General features: G+C 44.5%; 1 protein-coding gene across 1 annotated transcript in view; it reads right to left on the bottom strand.

The window, feature by feature from the left end:
* GALNT10 (polypeptide N-acetylgalactosaminyltransferase 10) overlaps nt 1-23,503 on the bottom strand; it is a 229,587-nt gene that overhangs the window by 86,556 nt on the left and 119,528 nt on the right. Inside the window, exon 4 of the mRNA XM_052643077.1 lies at nt 10,471-10,637. Coding sequence (XP_052499037.1) covers nt 10,471-10,637 — 167 coding nt within the window. The remainder of the gene's footprint in view (nt 1-10,470; nt 10,638-23,503) is intronic.

The raw sequence follows: 23,503 nt of genomic DNA, 5'->3' as shown, positions 1-23,503 counted from the left end.
TCATATCTTTACCAAGAAGATGTTGATTTTAGCTAAAAGTTGTTTTATTTAGGGGGTGGGATATGGAGAGGAGGTAAATTCCTTGTACTTGGATTTAAATTTTCTACTAAAGCTGAATTTTCCCATTAGGCAAATAAATGTTGGCTTCTAAGAGGCTCCCAATGAAATTAGGTATACTATGTTTCAATTGCTTACTACAGCGTCTGGCACAGCGGGGTGCTGTCCAGGTGTAAGCAGCATTGTTACAATTGATGCTATTGCTTCTTCCCCTTTATAAGGTAGACAAAACCAGCCCTTTCAGCCCCCAACATACTGAGCTGAAAGAAGCTGACAGGAAAAGGACTTGGTTGGTTTGCACTTGATCAAGTTAGGTACTAAGGAACCTCTTACTTTTATTTCAGCCTCAAATCTCATCTCCCTTTAGACTCTGAGCAAATAACAATTCATGTCAGACCTAAGCTGGCAGAGAGGCCCAGAAGCTTTCTGATGACAGAAGGGGGCAGCTCTGTGGCTCTCTGCTTGGAGATCTTATTCCAAGGACCTCCAGTCACCTGCTTCGTTGAGTTTTGCTTCTCCCCCATTATGTTTTTAAGGGAACACCAAAACAGTGGAAAAGGTTAGACGTTAATCCTCACAAGAGAATCAGAAGAATATCAGCAATTTTGCACAGTTCTGCTGAGGCTACTTTTTAAAATGTAGAAGGCTTGCCCACCTCAATAGAAGCATCACCTTTCTGAAAATATAACACAGCTATTTTCCACTACAGGAACCATTCTTTACCAAACATCAGAGCTTTTGATGTTTCAGAGGCAAGCGGAGCTATTTATTTGATTTTTTTTTTTTTCTATCCCAATAAATCATTTATACAGTGCTTGATTCATAAAATCCTGTGTATTTTTTTAAGATGCATAAAATATCCCATAAACATATCAACTCCTGCATGCTGTGTTCTTGCCAGATAGCCACCAAAAGATTTATAGATTTCCCTCATTATAAAATAATTGATACTCTCTAACAGCTTTAATCTTCTTAGCAGTTTTCTCCTTTGGAGTCTGGGAGAGAAGCATTCAAGATGTTATATGAAAGGAGAAGAGGATAAGAAACCTGTGGATTTTCTTCGTGGTAAGACACCCTTGAGACTGATACATGAGAAGTGTGGTTCTAAAGGTTATAGAGTCTGTTGTGGGAAAGATGGATACCTACTATGAAATGGGATGGTTAACCAGCAGTGTCCTCCAAGGGCAGGTAAGCAGTCTAGGGCACCTCCTACCAATCTCTCAAAGCCTCAGTTTTGTCATCTGTAAGATGGAACTGCTTCCCAATATTTCACTTCTAGGGTGGCTAGGAGAGGGAACATGGGGCAGGCCAAAGTATGAACTCTTAGGATGCCCACACATCCTGTGAATTTATGCTACCCCCCGTGGCACCAGCTGCCCTGCCAGGGAGGCCTGCGGCTCCTTGCGGCTCAGCTGTCCCTGCATCAGTCAGCTCAGGAGGAGCATGGTGGAGACGGATCCATGTGTGCCCTCTGGATCAGCTTCTCCCAACAGTATACCTGGTATTCTGGGGTTATGTGAACCCTGTCTCTATCTCAGAACTGACTCAGAGGAGGAGAGATGTGATAGTCATTCTATAATGAAAATGGGAAATGACTATAGAAAACTGAGTGGAAGAAACCTGGATACAAAGTGAAACATGATTGTATGTCCACTGCATAAAGCGTGATGTAAAGGAACTGAGTGTAGTTTCACACTGTGGATTATTGTCTAGCTAGTAGAAAACAGATGAGTTAGCACTACAGCTGTTGGCATGAGGGATATCTGTGATACATTAATGGGGGCAAAAAGAAGAGCAATGTGTACAGTTTGATCCTATTAAAAGGGGAAGAAAAGAAACTGGTGAAGATTAGCGCAAAAGTTCTAGAATCAGAATGCATGGTTTTAAAAAAAATTTTTTTAACTTCTTCCTTTTTATTTAGATCCTATTTTTAAAATTTTAACTTTTTATTTTATAGTGGAGTATAGCCACTCAACAATGTGGAGACAGTTTCAGGTGGACAGCAAGGGAACTCAGCCATACACATACATGTACCCATTCTCTTCCTCCCAGGATAAACCAAAAGCTCTGCCTCATTGATCTAAGCAGACTGGCCATTTACTTAACCTTTCTGTACCTCAATTTTCTCATCTGCAAAATGGGGATAAAATATCACCCATTTTAAGTAGAAAAAGGAGGTTTAAGATCACGGAGTCCAGTAGCTTTCTCACTGCGAATGACAGAAGCCACGCGGGTGCTGAGGTGGTGAGTGGGTGAATGCACTGAGCACAAATGCTCAATAAATATTTGTTTTCATTACTACGTGTCAGTATCATGAAGCAGAGTGGTCCAGAAGGATGCACACACCTACTGACATGGATTACTTCAGTTGGGCTGCAAGAAGGTGGGGTGGGGGTGTTGGGAGGGTATGAAAAAGAAAATGGAACTGAGCAGAAACTGGGAACAAAAGAAGACATTCAGGAGGGGGGCTCAGGATTGGGAACTCATGTACACCCGTGGCGGATTCATGTCAATGTATGGCAAAACCAATACAGTATTGTAAAGTAAAATAAAGTAAAAAAAAAAAACAAAAAAAAAACGAAGACATTCATATTACAGATTATATATTCAATAGCAAGTGTCACAAGGAAGTGCAGATCTAAACAGTAAGAAACCATTACACACCTGTGAGAATGGCAAAAATGCAACCCACTGACAAAACCAAACGTGGACAAGGATGTGGGGCAACAAGAACTCACCCTCACTGTTGTGGGAATGCACTTTGAAGACAGTTCGGCAGTTTCCTGAACTAAACATATTCTTATCGTATGATCCAGCAATCACCTTCCTTGGTATTTAACTGATGAGTAAGCCGAAAACTTGTGTCCACACAAAAAACCCATACAATGATGTTTACCTATCTGCCTCCTGCGAAACCTGAATGCAGGTCAAGAAGCAACAGTTGGAACCTGGAGCCGGACATGGAACAATGCACTGGTTCAAAATTGGGAAAGGAGTACGTCAAGGCTCTATATTGCCACCCTGTCCACTTAACTTGTATGCAGAGTACATCATGCAAAATGCCAGGCTGGATGAAGCACAAGCTGGAATCAGGACTGCTGGGAGAAATATCAATAACCTCAGATATGTAGATGAAGGCGCTCTTAAGGCAGAAAGTGAAGAGGAATTAAAGAGCCTCTTGATGAAGGTGAAAGAGGAGAGCGGAAAAGCTGGCTTAAAACTCAACATTTGGAAAACGAAGATCATGCATCTGGCCCCATCACTTCATGGCAAATAGATGGGGAAACAATGGAAACAGTGACAGACTTTATTTTCTTGAGTTCCAAAATCACAGAATATGGTGACTGCAGCCATGAAATTAAAAGACGCTAACTCCTTGGGAGAAAAGCCATGACAATCCTAGATAGCATATTAAAAAGCTGAGACATTACTTTGTCCACAAAGGTCTGCATTGTCAAAGATGGTTTTTCCAGTAGTCATATATGGATGTGAGAGCTGGACCATAAAGAAGGCTGAGTGCCGAAGAATTGATGCTTTTGAGCTGTGGTGTTGGAGAAGACTCTTGAGAGTGCCCTGGACTCAAGGAGATTAAATCAGTCAATCCTAAAGGAAATCAGCCCTGAATATTCATTGGAAGGACTGATGCTGAAGCTCCAATGCTTTGGACACCTGATACCAAGAGCCGAATCATTAGAAAAGACCCTGATGCTGGGAAAGATTGAAGGCAGGAGGAGAAGAGGACGACAGAGGATGAGATGGCTGGATGGCATCACCAACTCAATGGACATGTTTGAGCAAGCTCTGGGAGATGGTGAAGGACAGGAAAGCCTGGCGTGCTGCAGTGTATGGGTGCAAAGAGCTGGACATGACTGAGTGACTAAACAACAACAACAACAAAAATTCATAACTGCCCAAACCTGGAAGCTACCAAGATGCCCTTCAGCAGGTGAATGGATAAATAAATGGTGGTACATTCAGACAATAGACTATTGTTCAGCACTAAAAAGAAACGAGCTACAGGGTATAAAAAGACACGGGGGGACATTAAATGCATATTACTAAGTCAAAGAAACTAATCTGAACAGACTGCATACTGTATGATTCCAACTGCATTAGACATTTAGAAAAGGCAAAACTATGGAGACAGTAAAAAGGTTAGTGGGTGCCAGGGGTTAGGAGGGAGGGAGAGATGAAAAGGCAGAGCACAGAGGATTTTTAGGGCAGTGAATACTCTACTCTGTATGATGTTATAATGGTAGATATACGTCATTATAGATTTATCCAAACCCACAGAATATATAACACCAAGAATGCACCTTAATATAAACTATGGCCTTTGGGTGATAATGATGTGTTGACGTAGCCCATCCATCATAACAAATCTACCCCTCTGATGCAGGTGTAGAGCACTGATGAGGGAGTGGGTGTTGGGGGTATGTGTGCAGTAGGTGGAAGGGTGGACGGGAACTCTCTGTGCTTTCAGCTTAATTTTGATGTGAACCTAAAGTTGCTCTAAAAAATAAGGCCTATTTAAAAATAACCACTGGGAGAAGCATAAGTGTTAACAGTAATTGCCTCCAGGTGAGGAGGTGACAGACGGCTCTTTCTGCACTTTCCACGTTTCCACCTTGACTTCTAGCCTGTGCTCATGCTGTTCCCTCTGCCTGGAACATTTTCCTCACTCCCCTACCCTGAGAGGCATTATCTACTCATCCCGTAGGATCGAGTTTAGCTGGGATTTTCTCCAGGAATTCTTCCCTGATCTTCCCCATATTCAACAGCGCCTGGACCTCCACCAAGGGGCACATGTTCCATGAACTTACGATTGCCCCTTACCCTGTCTGTCTGCCCTGCTGGGTGTGAGCCTTAGAAGAGATGTCTGTTTTATTCTCACTGTAGCCCCAGCACCTACTGCAGCGACAAGCATAGAGTCATTTCATCAATTTTCTGAATATATGAATATGAATGAGATCAGGACAACTGTACAGAAACAACAAAATGAGCAGCAGAAAACTCAAGGTGAAAAGAACCTGAACGATACAGTGAAAGTGGGGAATGGCCACCCTGACAGTTGTGGTGGTCCTGGAAACAAACCAGGGCTGCGAGAGAGATGGCAAGAAACGAGGACTAGACAGACGCTCATGGGCCTGTGTCAAGAGTGAGGCGCTGCAGTGCAAATCAGGTCAGTGCAAATGGATCTCCTTATGTGCATCACACCAGGACTGGCCCGGTGTGCCAGCGCAGGTAAGAGTTAAAAAGCTCATGGTGGAGAGAAGACCTTGGATCCTGGTATCAGTTTTGGGAATCTCTACCACACGCACTAATGGGCCCCGCAGTGCCCATATGCCCTCCAGCACCAGTCACTGCCAACAATCCATCAGCAGTTCCGCAAATGCTTAAGAACCTCCTCTGAGGGGGCCCTGTACTGTGTATGCTTTTGTTTGCTGCTGGGGAGCTGAGCTGGGGGAAATGATGTCAATGAAACCATATCACAGACTTTTGTTTCTGCGCCTCATCTTTCCAGGAGGGCCACAGTTCATCCAAAGACAATAATGCCTTCCATGACTACACATCCTATTTTTTCTGGAAAACCAATACTGTTTGGAAATGAGAAGGGGAAGGAGAATAGAAGGGGAAAAAAATGAACAAAGACCCTTTTTGTTTTTCCTAATAAAGATTTCCTATGTGGGCAGTGCAATCTGGAGGCAGGCCTGCCACCCTCCCCTGTGACCTCTCTCTCCCACTAGAGAAAAAGCACCTCTGTGTCCTCCTAATCCTCAAGGAAGCGCCCACCTTAGAGAAGCTTCTGGAGCCCCCTGTAAACTCCACAGCACTCCATTCGCAAGCAAGGCCGGGATGATTCCAGTCTGCCTTTGCTCTAGTCCCCAGTGCTGCCTGCACAAATCTTTGGATCTTATTTCAAGAATTCATCTGCTCCAATTCTGTCTCCTACCCGAGGTCTCGACCCTCAGCTGAATTACAATTAGTTGCCCTGAGGATCCTGGAAGAGGCTCATTTCAGAGGAAAATGCCTTCTGCCAGGCAGCGCCAATCGAGCCCATAGTTAGCATCTATGAATTTCAACTCTAAAGAACTGCCTCTGCTCACGTGGCCCAGAGAAATCTGTCTTTCACGATGGCCCATATTTGCTGTACTTTAGACAGGCTTCTCTATAATGCTGAAATTGTTTCTCCCAAATCTCATTTTTGAAGCAATCACTGCTGAGTAAGTTTTCTTCCCAAGCTGCCTTGAGAATTTCCTCTTAAAATAAGAAGAATTATTGCTTTTCTGAAGAATGGAGGTTGCAAAATCTGACAGCTCATGTACAGGACTGAGGGGCGGGAGGTAGGATTTCTCTTCAGGGTTCTGAGCTGGATTCATTGAGATGAAAGGGCAACAGTCAAGGGGCCTCAGTTCTCATTCCCATCTGTGAAATGGGACAGTATTCGTTCTCTCTCTTACTAGGGTTTGGGAATGGTACTGCATTCAATTAATACTTCTGGTCTCTGGAGAAACAGATGTACTTGGTGAATGCCATTCTTATAAAATTTACCTTTTCTTTCCCAAGTGTGTTTCACACAGAAGGTGAGGCGAGGGGCGTAAGGCTGTGTGGGGAACCCAGATTCCCATCCCTCCTCTGCAGCCAGCGGGCCACGTGCTCTTGATGAACTCGGTCCGCTGCTCCAGGACTCAGCCTCCCATCTGTACTCAGGAAAGGCTGAGTCACAGCTGTGATGTTCACACATTTTTAAGCAGTGGCACTCCTCTTGTGAACAGTTTTTCACAAATCAAATCCAGACCCTGCCAGGAGAGGTATGTGAACCCCACCTGCACCTGCAAGGTTCTCCACAGCCCTCACAGTGCTCCCTGAGGCATCCCTGGGCCCCTTCCTGCATAGAGGCACATGCTCCAAGCCAGGGCCTCCTCCCTCAGGGGTTGTCATCAAGACAAAATGAGATAATACATGGTTCTGGCCCACAGAAGTGGTTCTTGAAACGGTGAATAGATGGGAAGACAATTTAGGCTAAAGGTGGGGCAACAGCACACTTGCCAAGTGTTTTTTCACCCATGGAAAGGGGGAGACCGCACCTTCATGTCTACATTTACCCCTGACTCCCCCTCTGACAAACCCATCAGAAACAATGTTGACAACAATAACGATAATACCAGGGTGAAAAGTTTATTTCTGATGTTCACTTGGTGCCATGTACTATCCTAACCACCTCACATATATTATTAGCCCATTTAATAGTCATGGCCACCTAAGAGATAGATTCCATTTCATTGATGTGGCAACTGAAGCACAGAGAGGTTAAGTGACTAGATAAAGGTCACAGAGCAAGTAAGTGACAGGGCCCGGAACAAAGCTGAAACTATTGCTAAAGAATGGTGCTACGGAGACATGGAGACACACCCACAGGTGATCTCACAGACCTCACTTCAGGGACATAAATAAATCTCATATAATAGATGCTATTGTAACCATGGTGGACGTGCTAAGAGACAGATAAAGGAGCTCTGATAATTCACTCATCAAACATGTATTAAGCAGCTACTGTATGCCTAAGGAGCTGAGAATATGTGGTGAACAAGACTGACCGGGTAGACCCAGCTCTCAGAATGCGGAGTCCAGTAGGGTGAACACACGACAGGGCCATGTTTATACACACAATGCTCACATGTTACGCTTATTGGTATTTTAATTCTGCTGTGATAAGATCAAAGAAGGAAAAGCAAAGGGTCCCCTGAGAATGAGTGTATGTCAAGAGTGAGGGGAGAATTAGAGGTAATAAGAACTGAATGTAAGATGTGTATATGTTCGAGTATTAGGCATGCAGTATTAAAATGGGGCACAAGAAACTCAAGTTTTGATTGTCGTAGAATGTACTTAGGCTCCTCTTCACTACTTATTAGTGCCTCTACTAAAAGGTGAGAAAAGGAAAGGGCTCCGCTTGATTTTACTGCAAGTGGTAAAAGCTCTGATGCAAAGAATAAACTTAAGACCATTGGCTGGAGGACAAATTCTTCTTAGATTTCATTTGTGGCTCCCCCTCTGTGTCTCACAAAGCCATGGGTGAGACTCAGTGAAGAGGCTCTACAGTGTGGTCCAGAGGCTAAGACAATGTGTTTAGGGCCAGGAAGACATGGTTTGTTCACTGTATCCCCACCTAAGAGCTCTGTGACCAAGGGCAAGTCACTTAACCTCTCTGAGTCTCACTTTTCACATCTGTAAAATGGGGTAGCAGATATTGTAGGTGGGTTGATCTGACGCCTTCTCTAATTCACTTCTCCTTTTCCTATCTCTACCATAAAGAGGCCCAATATTAGAACACTCACCTTCCCAGCCACCCTTGCAGATATGTGTGCCCAAATGTCAGAGTTCTGGCTCAGAATCACTGGGGAGACTTTGCATTCTGAATAAGAAGGCAAAAATCTTTAAAGGAAGAGGTTTTGTTCTCTTTGCCCTTCCTCCATCTTCTTGCCTGAAAGGTAGACTTCCCAGAAGTACAGCCCCCATTTTATGACCATGAGGATGAGGATGAGGAAGCAGGAAGACAGAATAAGTCTTGTTCTCCAATGAAAGATTTGAGTAGCTATGCCAACCCTGGACTGCTTTATGAGATAAATGAATAAATCAAAAAATCCCTTTAGTGAGCTGTTAGCTAAAGTTCTCTGTTACTTGCAGTTTAATGCATTTTTCAGTTCAGTTCAGTTCAGTCGCTCAGTCGTGTCTGACTCTTTGCGACCCCATGAATCGCAGCACGCCAGGCCTCCCTGTCCATCACCAAATCCCGGAGTTCACCCAAACTCATGTGCATCAAGTCTGTGATGCCATCCAGCCATCTCATCTTCTGTTGTCCCCTTCTCCTCCTGCCCTCAATCTTTCCCAGCATCAGGGTCTTTTCCAATGAGTCAGTTTTTCACATCAGGTGGCCAAAGTATTGGAGTTTCAGCCTCAGCATCAGTCCTTCCAATGAACACCCAGGACTGCTCCTTTAGGATAGACTGGCTGGATCTCCTTGCAGTCCAAGGGACTCTCGAGAGTCTTCTCCAACACCACAGTTCAAAAGCATCAATTCTTCAGTGCTCAGCTTTCTTCACAGTCCAACTCTCACATCGATACATGACCAATGGGAAAAACCATAGCCTTGAGTAGATGGACCTTAGTCAGCAAAGTAATGTCTCTGCTTTTCAATATGCTCTCTAGGTTGGTCATAACTTTCCTTCCAAGGAGTAAGCATCTTTTAATCTCATGGCTGCAATCACCATCTGCAGTGATTTTGGAGCCCCCAAAAATAAAGTCTGACACTGTTTCTACTGTTTCCCCATCTATTTCCCATGAAGTGATGGGACCAGATGCCATGAGCTTCATTTTCTGAATGTGGAGCTTTAAGCCAACTTTTTCACTCTCCACTTTCACTTTCATCAAGAGGCTTTTTAGTTCCTCTTCACTTTCTACCATAAGGGTGGTGTCATCTGCATATCTGAGGTTATTGATATTTCTCCCAGCAATCTTGATTTCAGCTTGTGCTTCTTCCAGTCCAGCGTTTCTCATGATGTACTCTGCATATAACTTAAATAAGCAGGGTGACAGTATACAGCCTTGATGTACTCCTTTTCCTATTTGGAACCAGTCTGTTGTTCCATGTCCACTTCTAACTATTGCTTCCTGACTTGCATATAGGTTTCTCAAGAGGCAGGTCAGGTGGTCTGGTATTCCCATCTCTTTCAGAATTTTCCACAGTTTCTTGTGATCCACACAGTCAAAGGCTTTGGCATAGTCAATAAAGCAGAAATAGATGTTTTTCTGGAACTCTCTTGCTTTTTCCATGATCCAGCAGATGTTGGCAATTTGATCTCTGCCTTTTCTAAAACCAGCTTGAACATCTGGAAGTTCACGGTTCATGTATTGCTGAAGCCTGGCTTGGAGAATTTTGAGCATTACTTTACTCACGTGTGAGATGAGTGCAATTGTACGGGAGTTTGAGCATTCTTTGGCATTGCCTTTCTTTGGGATTGGAATGAAAACTGCCCTTTTCCAGTCCTGTGGCCACTGCTGAGTGTTCCGAATTTGCTGGCATATTGAGTGCAGCACTTTCACAGCATTATCTTTCAGGATTTAAAATAGGTCAAGTGGAATTCCATCACCTCCACTAGCTTTACACTGATACAAACAGAATCAAAACAGAATCCACTTCATGGTGACTGGTAACTACACCTCAGTTAGTCCCATGAAGTTAGTCCCAGACTGAGATAACGTGTGTTCAGTGCCAGGTTCATGGCCTGGCACGGAGCAAGTATCAGTACACATGGCCCATATGCGAGCGCTGCTGAAGAAAGGAAAACCTGCCATCCCTTCGGCAAGTCACTGAACAGAGCATGGAGGTGGGAAGCTGGGTGAAAGGGGCCCTACCTCGGTCACTGAAGTCGTCCACGAGCACTATCTCGGCGATCAGCTCCGGGGGTGAGCGGTTCAGCACGCTGTGCACGGTGCGCAGGAGCGAGGACCAGCCCTCATTGTGGAAGGGGATGATGATGCTGGTGTTGGGGAGCGTCTCCAGGTAGTGTTTGCTTTTGCAGCTAGAGGGAGACACAGGAGATGAAGAGGACAGGTTCAGCTCTCACACTGCCCAGAGAACTCAGGCATACGGTTCAGCTAACTGCAATTCCTACTTCCTCTCCAGCCCCTAGGGACTGAGTGAAAGCTGGGGACACCACGGTTACTTCAGAACTGTGTTCTACTTGGCCTCCCAGCACACATACACACACCCATGTACACTCACATAGATATATACACACACGAGATCCCCCTAGCTCTGTACACAAACAGTTACAAAACAACTCCCAGACGTTAAGGAGCACTGGGGTTTGGTGTTTACACGCACTAACTTGTTCATACCTCAGTTGTGATAGCAACATGGTTGTTTATCTTCATGATTCCATGTGGAGGACAGCCCTTCCATAGCACTCTTGCCTCTTTCCCCACCCCCTGCACGTTCTTCTCCATGGAGGAAAAACCATGTATCCATGAACTTGGAACTTGGAAGTTCCTTTGCTCTCCACCAGCTCTATGGTAAGCCTGAGGGTGGACGGCCCTGTTCCCATGGGCCTTTCATATCATGGTAACACTCCAAGGATTTAACATAGTTACTTAGTATCAGAAAATATCTAGCTGATGTTCAAACTTTCCTGACTATTCTGTATCTTTTTAAAGCTGGCTGTTAGAAACCAGGATCAAGACAAGGCTGACCTAGTGCCTTTAGTTGATGTGTCTCCTAGTCTCTTTTCCCCTTACCATTTATTTTGTTTAGGAAACCCAGTCATCTGTCCTAGAGTATTTTCCACAGTCTGCATTTTGCTTTCGGGATTGCTGTGGTGTCTCTCAACATGTTCCTCTGTCTGCCCCACGTTGGCTCCTGTAAACTGGTAGTGAGAGCTAGAGGCTTGACCTGATTTGATGAGAACATTCTGGCAGCCTCTTCACGGGTGCTCGTGGGTAGCAAAGAAGACGCAGCACAGTCAAAAATAAATAAAATTCTACCGCGTCATGGTGCATAATCCTTATATGTTGCTTATATAATCCTTATATATTGGTTTGCTAGTATTTTGTTGAGGATTTTTACATCTATATTTATAAGGGAAACTGGTCTGGAGTTTTCTTAGGCTTTTGTCTGGTTTTACATTTTAACTCTTTTGCTAAAAATCAGGGCTCTTAGCATCAACATGACTAGGCTATTTTTCCCTATAATATAACAATAGTTTTAGAAAAACAATACCAATATTATTGCTAACAACATGATGATAGAAAATTTAAGGATCTTTTCATCTTTCACTTCTTTTCATTGTTCAATAGAGACATTAGAGATTTTCCCAGGGCCCAGAAAAGAGGAGCTGAAGACCAGGCAGGCCCAGAGGGAATGACAAAACTATCCACCTTGCACCAGGTCTCTGGAACAAGAAGTGGAAGTTGGGAGCCCAGACATAAAAGGCTCCATGCAAGGGGCTTACACAAGGCTGCTAAGAAGTTTTTTTGGGGAAACTTGTGACATCTGGGAAATGAACATAACAAGAAAATATCTCCTTTCATATGCCACTGCAATCCACTGTCTAAATAAGCCAGGATCTCCTTGCAACTTACTGGTGGTCCAGTGGTTAAGAATCCACCTGTCAATGCAGGAGACACGGGTTCAGTCCCTGGTCTGGGAAGATCTCATATGCGTGAGGCAACTAAGCCTGGGCACCACAACTACTGAGCCTGTGTGCCTTAGGGCCCGTGCTCCATGGTAAGAGAAGCCACTGCAATGAGAAGCCCACACACCGCAGCTACAGAGTATCCCTGCTCACTGCAACTAGTAAAAGCCCACACACAGCCACAAAAACCCAGCACGACCAAAAATAAAGAAATAAATAGACAGCAAAGGGGCTGGTGGATGGAGAGAGGGGTGAATGTGTATGTGATGAAATCATTAGAGGAAGGTTAATCACAGAATCTAGACAGTAGAAACATGAGTATCCTGTGTGCAATTCTTTCAAGCTTTCTGTATGTCTGATAATTTTCAGAAAGAAGTGTTGGGAGGAAAAAACAGGTCAGGGTCAACTGTCTCCTTAGCTTAAATCCTACCTCTCCTAGAGGCATCAGGGGAAGCTAGAGGGTGGGACGGGGCAGGACTGACCTTGTGGTGTTTGGCTGTGAGCCCAGTTTCAGCTGCATGGACAGGGTGCCCCTAATTCTGGCAGTCCAGTTTTGATGAACAGGTCAGTCTTTCTTTCTACTTGCAATCTCTGGACTTCTTTTATACCTCTTCTTGTTCATCCATCTGGCTGGACTGCTTTTATCGAGGCCCCACACAGCCTTCCTCCACCCCTTCCCCCACTTCTCTAACCCCTTTGATCATTTCAGCCAGCCTTCTGGGGGAACCTTCTTCAACTTCATTATGTTGGCCTTCACTAATAAAGGAAAGCATCTGTTCTTAAAAAGCCCTTTCCGTTAATTTGTCTGAGTCCTCTGTGGCCAAGAAAGGCGCGATCTAGTTTTCTACAAAAGTTCCTGCCTTCCATCCAATTTCACAGGAGGCTCACTCGATTGAAGCAGGGTTGGAAGGGGGGTTAGCTGTAATAAACCGCTGGAGTCCATGGAGAGAACTACAACAGAGCTATTACTCAGCAGAGAGCCCTGGCTTTCTTGAACCCCAGAGTCGGGCCCCACAGCCTATGGGTAGACACACATCATATACTAAAGGAAGCAGACAGAGCCATAAGAGACTAAATTCACTTCTAATTAAACCCGATCTTGGAATCAAAGATTATTCAGAACTTAAAAAAAGGCTCAGACTTGACCATGTGCTTTTTTTGGGGGGGGAGGGGTGGTTTACTCTTTTTCTCTTTCCTCTATTCACTTACTCATTTATTTACTAAATAAACACAAAACGGCATTTTGGCATGGGCACTCATCATTAGTTTGATCCCAGTTTAGTAGAGTTTCTTGGTTTAAATAGAAAATTATGTGACATGTTGAAATGAATCTCTCCAGTATCCCGCAGAAAACGTGGTTCCACAGACTTGCCCACAGGCCACCTCCCTGCTGGGAGTCCATGGGAGAAGCCCCAGTTCTTCTCAGATCGTAGCAGATAGAGGGGGAATGCAGGGAGGAGGAGAGAAGGCCATCCTGTGATGTCCCCACCTTACTTGTTCCCTTTAAGACCTGTCTGTGTGTTGTGTCTTAGGATCTCAACGCTGGATGGTAGAGGACACCCGGTCCTTTTGTGTGTGATAAACAGGAAGTACCCTTCACCTGATGGCCTTCAGAGAGTGGTCTCTGGCAAGGGGAAGCCAGGGCACTGCTCCCAATGCAAAGAGGCTGGTTTTGGCTTTGATCAGACAGTAAGAATCTCTGCCTTCCCCTGGTTCATCATGCCTGAGGGTTTACAGAACACCCTCCTTTCTCTCGTCTCTGTATCACCCCCTGGGAGGGAGAGAAACTGGGCAGTGCTAATCCCATTCTTCACCTGGGGAGAATGGAGCCCGGAGAGGAGAGTGACTTGGGCCCAAACCGCAAATCTAGAGTGTGTGTACCTCAAATAACGCTTACAGTATCTTTCCTGATGACAAAAGTGGTAACTGCTTCAGAATGAGAAGCTGGAAAACAGAAAGGCTAAAAGACAACTGCTAAGGCCGGCAACATCCTGACACCAGGGGCTGACCTCCGTGAAGCATTCAGGGCGTGTCTTCCTCAGTGCTCTTCTCTGAACACATATTTGTTTCTACAGCATGGCACACGGCACACTGACTTGATGGCTCTAGGTCCCCGGGGGCTCCCAGATATAGCGTGGCCTCCTGAGATGCTGGACAGAGGCCCCCTGGGAGCAGGAGAGGGCAGAGCGATGCCCTCACGAAGGGTCGAAGCAGGGACATGTGACACTTACGTCACACGACATCATGGTGGTGCCCTCATGGCTCAGTATTTCTGGGCTCAGAAGACACCATAGAGGAAGAGGTCCCTGTGCGTTTCCAATTATGTGACATGTTGAAATGAATCTCTCTAGGATCCCGCAGAAAACGTGGTTCCACAGACTTGCCCACAGGCCACCTCCCTACTGGGAGTTCATGGGAGAAGCCCCAGTTCTCCTCAGATTGCAGCAGACAGAGGGGGAATGGGGGTGACAACTATGAGCTGAGTGCAAAATAGCCCACCCCTTGCCCAAGCACTTCTTCCGTCATTTGATTGACAGTCTAATGAGGTCCCAACCCTGACAGGACAAAGTTTAGTTAGATATGGGCAGCATGAGAACAAAGAGGCATGGTCAGGGGTGTTCCCTAACACAGTCTGAATCGGCGAAGAGAGTAGAAACAAAGTGAACGTCCATCAGTGGGGACGTATTAAATAAATGATGAAAAATTCAAACTATAGAGTACTGATAGCAGCTAAAAATAAGGTAGAAGATGACAATGATGATAATGGACTGTATCCGCTAAGCGTTTTCATTATGTCAGGCAAGGTTGTAAGCACTTTATATGCATTAATTATTTAATTGTCACAATGCTCTTACAAGGTAGAGCATCATTATGGGAATGATGGGAATATCATTATTCCCATTACAACAAGGAAGAAACAAGGCAGAGAGGTCAAACAGTTGGTAGTGGCTGGAGCCGAGATTTAAAGCCATCTGCCCTGTGTACATAAATATTTTTACAGGGATAGTATACTATTAATCGCACAGACAAAAAGAAGAATGAAGGGATTAAAAAACAAAAGCTGAGGACACTAAGGAGGAGACTGAAGTCCGGGCTTCCGCTTTCTGCTCTGCCATGCAACATTCCGAGTCACTTCTCACCGATCCCAAGGTCCTCGTATGTTGATAAGGGAGCTGGACAAACAGTAAGTCTGGCATGCCTGCTCTGTATTCCTTCTCCTTCTTTTGGTAAGAGCATCCTGATTTCCCTTGGGGAATCTCCCACCCTGTGATTCCACAGGGTTTAAGAGAAATCTTTGTCTTGCCTTGAGGGTGGGCAAGAGGGCCTGGCTCAGCCAACTGCAGCTCCCAAGCCCCGTGGTTGTTTGAGGGGTGGGCACTCACAAACCAGAACAAACTGTGGCTGAGACAGCTGGGAGAGAGGGAAGCTTTTTTTTTCTGTAAATGAACATGGAAGGATGGAAGTCTGGTCTGCCTGAGGCCACCATACAGACTGTTCCCTGTGTTAAAATGAAGCTAGCAGAACAGAAAACAGCCAAGAGAGGTTCCTGCTGGCATCATTTAGGGACCTAGATCCAGCGATGGCTGAAGCCAAGGTCTACACCTGGCCTTTTCAGTTATACGAGTCAATACGCTGTGTTTTCTTCAATCAGTTTGAGTGAGGCTTCTGTCAGTTGTAACTACTGGGTTGGCCAAAAAGTGTGTTCAGTTAGGAAATCTGTTGTTCAGTACACTTCTTGATGAAAATAAAAAATGTGTCTTTTATTTTTACTTAAAACCAAATGAATTTTTTTGCCAACCCAATATAAGACTCTTGCTTATGTAGCTAAATAATCTCTAACCGCCATCAGCCACATGCATCTGTTGTGGACCTCAGGATGGATTCTGAAGGACAGAAGCAGAAACCCGTCCAAGGTATCCTCTCTGACCTGAAGGGGGCAGCCTCTCTCCTGCTGCAGGAAGAGAACTTTGTTCACTCACTGACTAGGAGAAAGTGGCCTGGACAGAGGGCTGTGGAAGGGAATGGGAGGCAGTGAGAGGACTCATCTATGACTGAGCAGCCCCCAGTTTAATATTCCCTAAAGGCTTCTGAGCCCTTGGGCATGAAGAAGAATCTAATATACTGGCCCTTAAGATGCACCCTCAGGGCTTAATGCTGGAGCACTAGAATTAAAATAAATCAAAATCAAAGGGAAGCATTTCAAAAATTTCTTCAAGTCAACCTTGAAAAAGAACAATCCAATCATTCTGAAGGGAACTATATTAAAAAATATATATATATAGCAGGATGGTTTGAGAGAGCAGCACAGAAACACGTGCATGACCATAGGTAAAATACAGTCAGTGGGAAGCTGCTGTAGGATGCGGGGAACCCAAGCTCGGTGCTCCATGATAGCCCAGAGGGGTGGTATGGGGTTAGGGCTGGCAGGGAGGTTCAGGACGGAGGGGACATATGTATACCTATGGTTGGTTCATGTGGATTTATCGCAGAAACCAACACATCATTGTAAGTAATTATCCTCCAATTAAAAATAAAATAAAAACATTTAACTCCCTAACACTGGACACTATCCACTGCCTAGAGGCAGAAGCAGAGCCTGGACCCAAGGGTAGCTAATCCATTGACTTGTCTGCGGTTGATGGTTTAGCAAGAAATCTGTGTCCAACTGGGGTTCACCAGATCAATCAAATTCTCTTTCTTGGGTACACAACCTTGACATATAGAAAGGCAGTCCCAGAGATAATGAGAGGAGCAGACACAGAGCTATATGGAGAAAAACTAAGGCTTCTTAACAAAGGGATCCAGAAATTTCTGCTGCTGATATCTTAAAGAAAACCTGGTGGTTGGATTTAGAAAGTCCTTCCTATTTCCGGCCCTGAGAGATGCGGCAGTGCCACAGCTTCCCCTGCTCCTCCTGGAGAGCCTAGCTGGCTTTTCCCACATTCCCGCTTCCCTTTATTGCCCTTGTCTCCTTGCAGAGGAGTCCCCATTAACTGAAGTAACTGTGCAGCCGGTAAAAAGACTATTCCCTGGAGTAAAAAACAAGCAGCCAGTATTGTACTAGAACTAGATGAAGTGTTCTTAATTTTTCTTTATAACTTTGAAAAAATGGACTCTTTTAGAATTAAGATTTCTAATTTCTCCAGAAAAATTGCTAATATGGAGATTTGGACTTCCAGATCATGGACACTAAGGCTGTTAGGGCACACTGTTACTGTTTTGTATGATTAGCAATGCCTTATCAATACTGTGCCAACTGGGCTACCTTGACAACATGAAAATTACCTGTAGACCACAGCATTTCACCATCACTATGCTCTGCACACTACAGACAGCAAACTGTTCTTCAGTGATTACAGGGTGAGTCTTTAAAGGAATGATCATTTAGAAAATCCTATGGAGTAACTCTATTGTTTGAAAGTTCCCAGTGCTTGTACTCTTAGATAAACAATCTTCTAGAAATAGGCAACATTTTAGCCATTTCTCATGGCACCTAACCCAACATGCCTTCCTCCACCAAACAGATGTCTAGATGAGGCTTGCTGAGAGCTGATTTGTATGTTTTGGGGGTGGTAGAAGATAGCATCTTTTGGGATTGAGGAACAAGGCAAAGGCATTGCTCCCAGGCTATGTGCACAGCTTCAGTGTGAAAAGTCAATGAGAAGAACTGACTATGAAGGTTGGAAGGGCCTGAATCTCATCCTGTTTGCACTTAGTTTTGCAGATGAGGAAACTGAGGCCTATAAGAGAGAGGGACCCTCCTAGGGTCACAGAGTGAGACAGTAAACCCATATATCAAATAGCGGAGGAAACTGCAGGTGTGGTAAGGGAAGGGGCATAAGCTGAAGAGACCCTCAAATCAGGGTTCAAATCTCACCTTAGTTACTTAGCAGTGGGTCACTTTGCGAAGGTCATGGCCTCCCTAAGCCTGTTTCCACATGGGTAAAACAGGAATATAACTCCTTCCTAATTAAGGGTGTCCCAAAGAATAAAAGAGATACCATATGTGAATGCACCTGGTACAGTATCTGGCTCAGAAAACTGATTTTCCACCTCCCTGAGGCCACAGTGTAGGTCATTTTCCAGCACACGGTTTAGCTTCAAAATTCTGAAATTCTCCCTTCTCTACTTTGTATGTAGAAGACAGTCCCTTATAATACAACAATCTCAGAAAGACTTGTCTTATGGGCTCTGGAGCCCCCAAGAAGCTTTGTGAAAGTTATAAATAGCTCCAGGCTCTGGAACAAAAGGAAGAAACTGGGTCTTAGTGGGCAGAATGTGCAAAGCTCCTGCCCTTCATCCTCATCATCCCTCCAGACGCAGGTCTGCGGCCTCTCCCAACACACTGACAGCAAGCTGTCCCTCCACAGCAGGGGATTGGCTCCCCAGCCCTCCTCTCTCACTCTGCGGGGGATAAGACAGGGGTGTGTTTCTCTTTAACACAGTCTGGCTGGAACCAGAGGAGCTGGAAAATGAGTGCGACAACATGTGCTGAGGCTGACAACTTTATAAAGGTCCTTTTCCGTTCAAGGCAGGCTTTGCTGCACCCACTTGCTCTTCCCTCCTCTCAACAGTTTAGAGAATCACAAAGGTTATTAGTATTAATTAGGCACCTCTGCACGACCAGTTCACTACCAGTTTTGTGCCTGCCTAACCTGCCCCAGAAATAGAGGATATAGAAGAACACAACAGAATGGGAAAGACTAGAGATCTCTTCAAGAAAATTAGAGATACCAAGGGAACATTTCATGCAAAGATGGGCTCGATAAAGGACAGAAATGGTCTGGACCTAACAGAAGCAGAAGATATTAAGAAGAGGTGGCAAGAATACACAGAAGAACTGTACAAAAAAGAGCTTCATGACCCAGATAATCACAATGGTGTGATCACTCACCTAGAGCCAGACATCCTGGAATGTGAAGTCAAGTGGGCCTTAGAAAGCATCACTATGAACAAAGCTAGTGGAGGTGATGGAATTCCAGTTGAGCCATTTCAAATCCTGAAAGATGATGCTGTGAAAGTGTTGCACTCAGTATGCTAGCAAATTTGGAAAACTCAGCAGTGGCCACAGGACTGGAAAAGGGCAGTTTTCATTCCAATCCCAAAGAAAGGCAATGCCAAAGAATGCTCAAACTACTGCACAGTTACACTCATCTCACACGCGAGTAAAGTAATGCTCAAAATTCTCCAAGCCAGGCTTCAGCAGTACGTGAACTGTGAACTTCCAGATGTTCAAGTTGGTTTTAGAAAAGGCAGAGGAACCAGAGATCAAATTGCCAACATCCACTGGATCATAGAAAAAGCAAGAGAGTTCCAGAAAAACATCTATTTCTGCTTTATTGACTATGCCAAAGCCTTTGACTGTGTGGATCACAATAAACTGTGGAAAATTCTGAAAGAGATGGGAATACCAGACCACCTGACCTGCCTCTTGAGAAACCTATATGCAGGTCAGCAAGCAATTAGAAGTGGACATGGAACAACAGACTGGTTCCAAATAGGAAAAGGAGTACATCAAGGCTGTATATTGTCACCCTGCTTATTTAACTTCTATGCAGAGTACATCATGAGAAACGGTGGACTGGAAGAAACACAAGCTGGAATCAAGTTTGCTGGGAGAAATATCAATAACCTCAGATAAGCAGATGACACCACCTGTATGGCAGAAAGTGAAGAGGAACTAAAAAGCCTCTTGATGAGAGTGAAAGAGGAGAGTGAAAAAGTTGGCTTAAAGCTCCACATTCAGAAAACGAAGATCATGGCATCTGGTCCCACCACTTCATGGGAAATAGATGGGGAAACAGTAGAAACAGTGTCAGACTTTATTTTTGGGGGCTCCAAAATCACTGCAGATGGTGATTGCAGCCAGGAAATTAAAAGACGCTTACTCCTTGGAAGGAAAGTTATAACCAACCTAGAAAGCATATTGAAAAGCAGAGATATTACCTTGCCAACAAAGTTCCATCTAATCAACACTATGGTTTTTCCAGTGGTCGTGTATGGATGTGAGAGTTGGACTGTGAAGAAAGCTGATCGCTGAAGAATTGATGCTTTTGAACTGTGGTGCTGGAAAAGACTCTTGAGAGTCCCTTGGACTGCAAGGAGATCCAACCAGTCCATCCTAAAGGATCAGTCCTGGGTGTTCATTGGAAGGACTGATGGTGAAGCTGAAACTCCAATACTTTGGCCACCTCATGCAAAGAGTTGACTCATTGGAAAAGACCCTGATGCTGGGAGGGATTGGGGGCAGGAGAAGGGGATGACAGAGGATGAGATGGCTGGATGGCATCACCGACTCTATGGACGTGAGTCTGAGTGAACTCCAGAGGATGGTGATGGACAGGAAGGCCTGGCAGGCTGCAATTCATCGGGTCACAAAGAGTCGGACACGACTGAGCGACTGAACTGAACTGAACCTGCCCCAGAGACTTCAAATACAAGCAATATTTAAAGATCTTGGTTTGTACAGTTTTGGCTTCTCCCTTTGAACTCACATTTGGAAAACCCTTTGTTCAGATAATATCTAGTTTTGAGATAGGTGTAAAAACAACAACAACAACAACAAAAATTTCTTCACTCAGTTCTCCTACATGCTAAAACTGATCCTTCTGCAAATATAACATGCAGTGTGTACCAAGCACTCAGACTTTAAACATGGGCTGACAGCAGGAAGGAGGAACTCTCGTTATCAATACAGTATGTGAGGTCAAGATGCCTGGAACTGTCAGCATGAGATAACAAACCATAAGGACCACACCTCCTCTTAGATGCCAAATGCCAGGTGAACATGATTAAGGAGGAAAAGGGCTTTAATGTCAAGATTCTTTATGATTCATGAAAGGAGAAAAGAAGGAACCAAACTGAAGGAAATATGTTCAAGGATGTTTCTGCCTAGGTTTCCAGAACGGAAACAACCTGTATGCCTATCAACAGAGGAATGGTTGAATTGATGAGAATCCTGAGTAATATTACACAGCTATTAGAAATGTCTTGTCGATGTGACCATAATGAAAAAGTTATGTGTAGAATAAAATACATATAGTGTAATCACATTTTTGTGGGGGGAAAAAACCCCAAACCAAAAACCCCCAAAGCTCTTGCTATGTCTACATATGTTACATAAGCAAATGAAAAAATCTACAGAATGCTAAACTGTTAACATTCTCTACCAGGCAGATTTTGGGCTGGAGGTGGGTGGGTGGGTGGCAGTACAATTGAATTCATCCCCCAAAAAAGGTGTGGAGAAGGAGGCTTATAACCAGGTGGGAGTTCCGTTCTAGTCTCTGTAACAGTGCTCCTAAATGAGCTGCTTTGCCTGCCTTATCATCATGCTGCCCTCGATAGCATCTTAATGAAGGGAGAGAATTGATAATTGCCTTTATCTTCCAGTCATTATTCTCTTTTTCCTTAAATTCCTGCGAGGCCAATACCACTTAGAAATCAAACCCATCTCTGTAACCACTTTCCATGAGGGCAATTTATCTGCTCCTGGACAAGCATCTGTTACCTTCAGCAGAGGGAGTGAACAGCAATTCGAGTAGTGTCTGGGCTACGTCCATTTATCTAGCCAACCTTGCTCACTACACCTGGCCCTAGAACCTTCATGCACAAAGTATTTGAATTTAAAAATGTCTCCTTCCTTCCCTGTGAGGAAGGGATCTCAGTCTTAGCAGAAGGAGCACAGACTAGGATCCAGGCTTGAGTCTCCTGTGCCTTCTATGGGCCATGTGAACTGGAGCAGAGAACTCACCTTCCCTGAGGTTCAGTACATGCATCTGTAAAATGGACCAGACGGCCGCTCTAGACACCCATGATTTCAGAGAGGCCAGAGTCTCAGAAAGAGTTGTGACAGAGTTTTTGTAAATGACAAGATGATGTTGAAACATAAAGGAAGGAAAAGTATCATCACCCCAAACCTCAAAGTGGGTACAGGTGAGCTGAGAGGCTGGTGGGGCCCTCAGCACAAGCCTGGCACACAAGCACTTGGATAAACAGCAGGCGTTGTTATTATTCATGGAGGATGCAGCATCCATTTCAAGAAGACTTAAAAAATGCATCCGTTTGCAGAAACGATAAAAGAACACAAGCCACACAGCAGCTCACATGGATGTTGAGTGGTTTTCGCCCAGCATAAATCGTAGGGGATACAGGCCCATTTGACTTTCAGTTGACAGGCAGCCATTTTTGTGTGTAAGCCATTTATCTCTGTAATTTCAACACAAGGGCTGAATTCACTGAGCTCTGTTTTAAAAATTACAGAAAAGAAGTCAATTTGAGAAATGTTATTGGCTGCCATTTCATCTTAAGATGTATGAGCACCTTTAAATCCCAATATTAGGTCTGATGGATCAATAGCTGTTGTCATGGAAGGAACACTATTGTTCAGAAGAGAGAAATTTAATTTCAGAGGAGACGACCGAAGTTTCCTGAAGAATCAGTGATGCTATAGAGAAACCTGAACTTTTTCCTTTCCCGGCTCACAAATCATTCAGGCTAACAGTCTCTTTCTACTCCTGCTGTTCCTCCCTGCACGACTGCCTTGCTAACTACCCGGCAAACTAGGGGTTCCGGGTCGCTCTCGTCCTGAGCGTCTCTGGGGCACCAATCGTACATCCAAGTAGCCCATTACGAAAGTGTCAAGGGAGGTTTCTCCACCACACGAATCATGATAAGAACGGGAAGAACTGCTAATACGTACTAAATATATCTTCCAAGCCTGTCACTGTTGTGTAGAGGGCCTGCCATACTTTCTGGCGCTGTAGAGAATGAGAGAGGGATATGAACAGACAAACTCCAGCCGTTCACAACCATCGTATTTAGATGGCGGAAAGTGCGCACCGCCCTCACCACCCAAACTCCCACCCTGCACACCACAGCACAGACCACAGCTGACCTTGGGTCATTTTTAGATTTACTATCTGTTATGCCTCAGGCATTTCTTGCTAGTCAAGGAAAGTGAGTTAATTAAAACCACAATGTAATATATAGTGTAATCAGAAAAGGATCCCATCACCATTTTCATTTTTCACAACGCAAATGGCATCAATTTATTCAACTGCCTACTTGACATCCTCATTTGGATGTTTTAAGAACATCTTAACCTTGACTGAAATACAAATCTTGGTTTTCCCCCAAGCCTGCCCTTTCCAGTCTGTAAATGGCAACTCCATCTCCCCAGCCGCTCTGGCCAAAAGCCTCCTTTCTTTTTCTTATATCCATACTGTCTGTAAGTAAATTATGTCATCTTCATCTTC

Source organism: Budorcas taxicolor, chromosome 7 (assembly GCF_023091745.1).
Source record: "Budorcas taxicolor isolate Tak-1 chromosome 7, Takin1.1, whole genome shotgun sequence".
In the NCBI taxonomy this organism is placed as follows: domain Eukaryota; kingdom Metazoa; phylum Chordata; class Mammalia; order Artiodactyla; family Bovidae; genus Budorcas; species Budorcas taxicolor.
The sequence above is the reverse complement of the archived record's forward strand: the minus strand, read 5'-3'. Positions and strand labels throughout refer to the sequence as shown.